Source organism: Elephantulus edwardii, unplaced genomic scaffold (genome assembly GCF_000299155.1).
Source record: "Elephantulus edwardii isolate Elephantulus edwardi_28Jun2011 unplaced genomic scaffold, EleEdw1.0 scaffold00218, whole genome shotgun sequence".
Taxonomy (NCBI): domain Eukaryota; kingdom Metazoa; phylum Chordata; class Mammalia; order Macroscelidea; family Macroscelididae; genus Elephantulus; species Elephantulus edwardii.
In genome coordinates, this window is record NW_006399968.1 from 2,018,786 (window position 1) to 2,023,214 (window position 4,429).

General features: G+C 46.4%; 1 protein-coding gene across 1 annotated transcript in view; it reads right to left on the reverse strand.

Annotated features, from left to right (window-relative positions):
- Window positions 1–2,931: 2,931 nt before the first annotated feature.
- The window catches only part of CAPN8 (calpain 8), a 118,991-nt gene continuing 117,493 nt past the window's right edge, over window positions 2,932–4,429 (reverse strand). The window contains exon 21 of the mRNA XM_006898058.1: window positions 2,932–3,183. Within this exon, the coding sequence (XP_006898120.1) occupies window positions 2,932–3,183 (252 nt within the window). The remainder of the gene's footprint in view (window positions 3,184–4,429) is intronic.

Below are 4,429 nucleotides of genomic sequence, written 5' to 3' on the forward strand. Positions count from 1 at the left end.
TGCAAGGAGACAGCTGATCCTGACTCCGCACTCTCACGGGGAAAGGAAGAAGGGACAGCCTCACTTGTGTGCAGGTCACCCCAAATGCATATCTTCCAAACAGCGTCTAGGGTACAAGTGCAGGCTGGATGTGGAGACTGGCTGGTGACCTGGCACGTGTTTGCTAACGAGAAAGCAAGCCATGCCTTTCAGAGGTGGGGAGGCTTGATCTGCATAGATGAATGGTGAACCAGAAGCCTGTCCCACCCAACCTTCACAATTGTCTCTCCAGTTGGCTTCTGCCCCCATGAGCTGCTTTTCCACAAGTTCCTCCACACTAATCAGACTGGCTGGCATTGAAGTCTGTTCACAAGACTCAACATCATCCTCTGCTCTTGGTGGGGGGGGGGGGGTATGTGTGTGTGTTTGAGTGTGGAGCGAATGTTCCTCCCCTCTCAGGGGTCCACACACCAGCAATTCTTCTCTCTGCAGGTTCCTGTGGCCCTCAAGTGTGTTACATGGGACAGACAAAGGCACACCATAACTCTACTGAGGCATGTGTTTTGGGAGCCCCCTATGTCCAAATGGAGGTGGGGGGCATCCATTCAATTTCTATCAACAATCTTCATTATCCAAATGACATGACTTTTGCTTGTTATAAGTGAGGACTTAAAACGCTGCTGCAGAGGATCAAAGACTACAGCCTTCAATATAGATTACATCTCAGTATCAGGAAAAGAAAACTTCTCACCACCAGGCCTATAGACATCATCATGATAGATGGAGAAGAGATAGAAATTGTCAATGACTTCATCTTGCTTGGATCCACAGTCAACACCCTTTGCACTAACAGCCAAGAAATCCAAAGAAGTCTTGCAATGGGAAAGTCTACTGTCAGGGACCTCTCCAAAGTGCTGGAGAGCAATGATGTTAGTTTGAAAACTAGGATGTGCCTGAGTCAAGCCATGATCTTTTCAATCATTTATATGCATCTGAGAGATGAACAATGAATAAGGATGACAGAAGAAGAACTGCTGCCTTTGAGCTGTGGTGTTGGGGAAGAGTGTTGAATATCCCATAGACTATCAAAAGAACAGACAGACCTGTTGTGGCAAAGGAGTGGCCAGAGAGCTCCTTGGAGTTAAGGATGGTGAAAGCTTGTCTCACATATTTTGGGCATGTTGTCAGGAGGGGTCATAATGTTTGGGAAGGCAGAAGTCAATGAAAGAAGGGGAAAATTCAACAAGATTAATTGACACAGTGACTGTGATGGTGGGCTCGAGGCATCAGAAATGGTGAGGATGGCACAGGATAGGGCAGGGTTCAGAGAGACACTATGAATTGTAGTCAACTCAATGACACTTAACAACAACTGCCTGCCAGGCACTGTTCTGGGCTCTGGGGCAGGGGCAGAAAAGAAGTTCTTTACATTCCCTAATTATCAGGGACAGGAGTGACAGACAATTACCTCTATGAATGCAAGAAAGAGCAGTGACAGGGATGAGAGGAAATGCTGCAGACACCTCTCCTGGGATTCCAGTGTGAAGCCTGGATTCAAGGAGCAAATAGGCCCTTCTGAGATGGTACACTTCAGGGGTCATGAGGAAGATTGACTAATGGCAGTATCTGTTGGTGCTGGCTGCTGTGAAGTTGGCCTCAACGGCATGGCAGCCCCAAACACAGTGCGAGAAAATGTTCCCAGTCCTGACTCTTGTTTTTATACGAGCGTAGTCTCACAGCCATGTGTGAGAATTTCTGAAACCACTGTGCCTTGGTTGACTTTCTGCTTGGGAGTCTAAGAGTATTGCTTTGAGAACACTCAGTGAAAAGTTAGTTAAAAACTCCTCCCTGGACAAGCACAAAGACAAGTCCCCCCCCCAAAAAAAAAAGAACCAGGGTGCTTTTGTGAGACCTCCTAAGATCCAGAGAACATCTGCGAAGGCTTAACTAATGAGAAACGAAAGTCCTTAAGAACTTGTGAAAAAATACAAACTTACCAGAAGCTACTGTCTTTGAGGATTCACAGTAAATAGAGATAATCTTTTTGTGTTTGTTTTAGGACCATCTGAGCAAATCATTAAAAGACCTGCTTCCTGGATATCCAAGGACACATTCCTTTCTAGTCCCAGAGATAATTGCTAAATTTATTACTTTAGGGTCTTTGAGATAAATTGTTTGTTGTGTAGCAAGAAGTCTGACTTTTCTAAACCTGGAGAAAAGATGAAAGTCACGCATACAAGTGTCAAGGACTTTCGTTCATGGGGTCACTATGAGTCACCTACAACTCAATGGCACTTAACAACACAGAGAAAGATCAGTTGGCCTAGTGGATCGAAAGTGACACTAACAAGACAAAGGTGGATGACTGTAATCCGCAGCCCTAAGGCCTGTTTTAAATTGTTGTTGGTCAAACCTTCTAGGTCGTATAGCCCTGGTGCGTCCACTTGCCATACAGAGGTAACTTGTGGTCTCTGTGAAGCTGAACACACTGATGTGTCAAATGCGATAATGGTTACCCATGGTGGACAGTGTTTGGTGGTGCTGCCTGGTTAAAACAAGCTTGGAAGAAGGAGTGGCATCCACTTCCGAAACAGCTTGCCTCCAGAAACCCTATGAACCTGGAGAAAGAATGAAAGTCATGCACGCAAATGTGAAGGACTTTATTTCATAGAGAATGCTTGTATTCTCTATATTCTGAGAGAAACAAAGCTCAGGGTCTTGTCTTTTTTACCTGCCTCCCTGTGCCTCGCTTTGTCTCTCTTTGTCTATTCGCATGCTTTTTCTTCACCAGTGTGGTGTCTTCAGGCCCTGCTGGTAAATGGCAACAGTCGTGGTCCACAACACTCTGCCTCATGCTGTGATCTGTGCAGATTTACCCCCTTGTTGTCCACAACACCCTATATCATGCTGTGATCTGAGCAGAGTCATCCCATTGTGGTCCACAACACTGTCTCATGCTGTGATGTGTACAGAGTCACCCCATCGTGGTCCACAACAGCCTGCATCATGCTGGGATCTGAGCAGAGTCATCTTGTCGTGGTCCACAATACCCTGCATCATGCTGGGATCCATGCAGTCGCCCTGTTGTGGTCCAAAATGGCCTGCCTCCTGCTGCTGTCTGAGCAGAGTCTCCTCGATGTGGTCCACAACACTCTGTGTCATGCTGCTATCTGAGCAGAGTTGTCCCATTGTGTCCACAACATCCTGTGGGACACCACAGAGTATTCACTGACTGGTTTCAGAAGCAAATCATTGGGCCTTTCTTCCTAATATTTTTTTAGTCTTTAAACTCCACTGAAACTTGTTTAGCATGATAGCAATACAGACCACTGGCAGACAGGTGGCAGCTGTGTATGAGGTCCCCTCACTGGGAACTGAACCTTATGGAAGGTGAGAACCCTTCCACTGGACTATCAGCATCCCAAATAGCACCTAACCCCGCTGTAATCTAGGGGGACAGAGTGCAAACTACAGTGTTTTAAGAGGAGAACCAGGCAGTGTTGGCCCTTTAACGTGCCTCACAGTCTGTCTTGGCTAAGCGTTCCCAAGACTGTCCTTCTCTGGAGACCTAGATGCCCAAAGTAAATGACATTTTGTCATATATTATAATTTGTTGGCTACCAGACCACCCCTAAATAAGAGGAAGGCTATAGGCCTTAAATATAGAAGTACCTCTTGCTACTTGTTTATAAAATAACATTTTTTATGCTACCAAGTGCACAATATGTGAAATGTGACAGAGAACCAGTTTTGGCTATAGTGTAAATACAGGAGGGGTTAGTATCCTGGTAACAGGCCAGCTCAGTGAGCATTAGAGCAATTCCAGGCAGCCCACAAAGTTTGGGGAGGACCTTCATGGTAGGAAAGGTGGCCAGACACATTTGCTGATGCTGCTGGGCAAGGCAGAGCCCTTCCTTCCAGGTGCACAGACCACTATCTTCTCCACCATCAAGGGAGCTGATTCAATGTGATCCCAGAAGTCCTCCATGAGAGATGAGAATCCCAATTCCTCTCCTACAGAGGAGATTTCACTGAGAGGAAACACAACCTGAGTCCCTCTTCAAGAGGAGAACCTCTGCCCTCTGCAAGAGAGGAGACCACCCCAAGCTCTCCTCTAGAGATCACCCAGCCCCTTCCAAATTGGGCCAATCATCCAGTCCCTAGCTGACAGGAGACTCACACAGCCCCTTCCCAAGAAAAAAGACCCCCTCAGTCATTCCCAGAAAAGAGTGATGCCCCAGTCCCTTCCTATGAAGATACCCTTCCCACCAGCCCCACCTGAGAGGTTATTTTCCCTCCCTCATCTCCACTGCATCTTGGGGAAACAAATTAAGGAAGGCCACATTTAAACTGACTATGTTTTGCCACACAGATGATACTGTTCTCCTAACTAGAGCTCTTCATCGTTTGGGTACACTACGGGAGTAAAAAAAAAAAAAATCTCTAATCA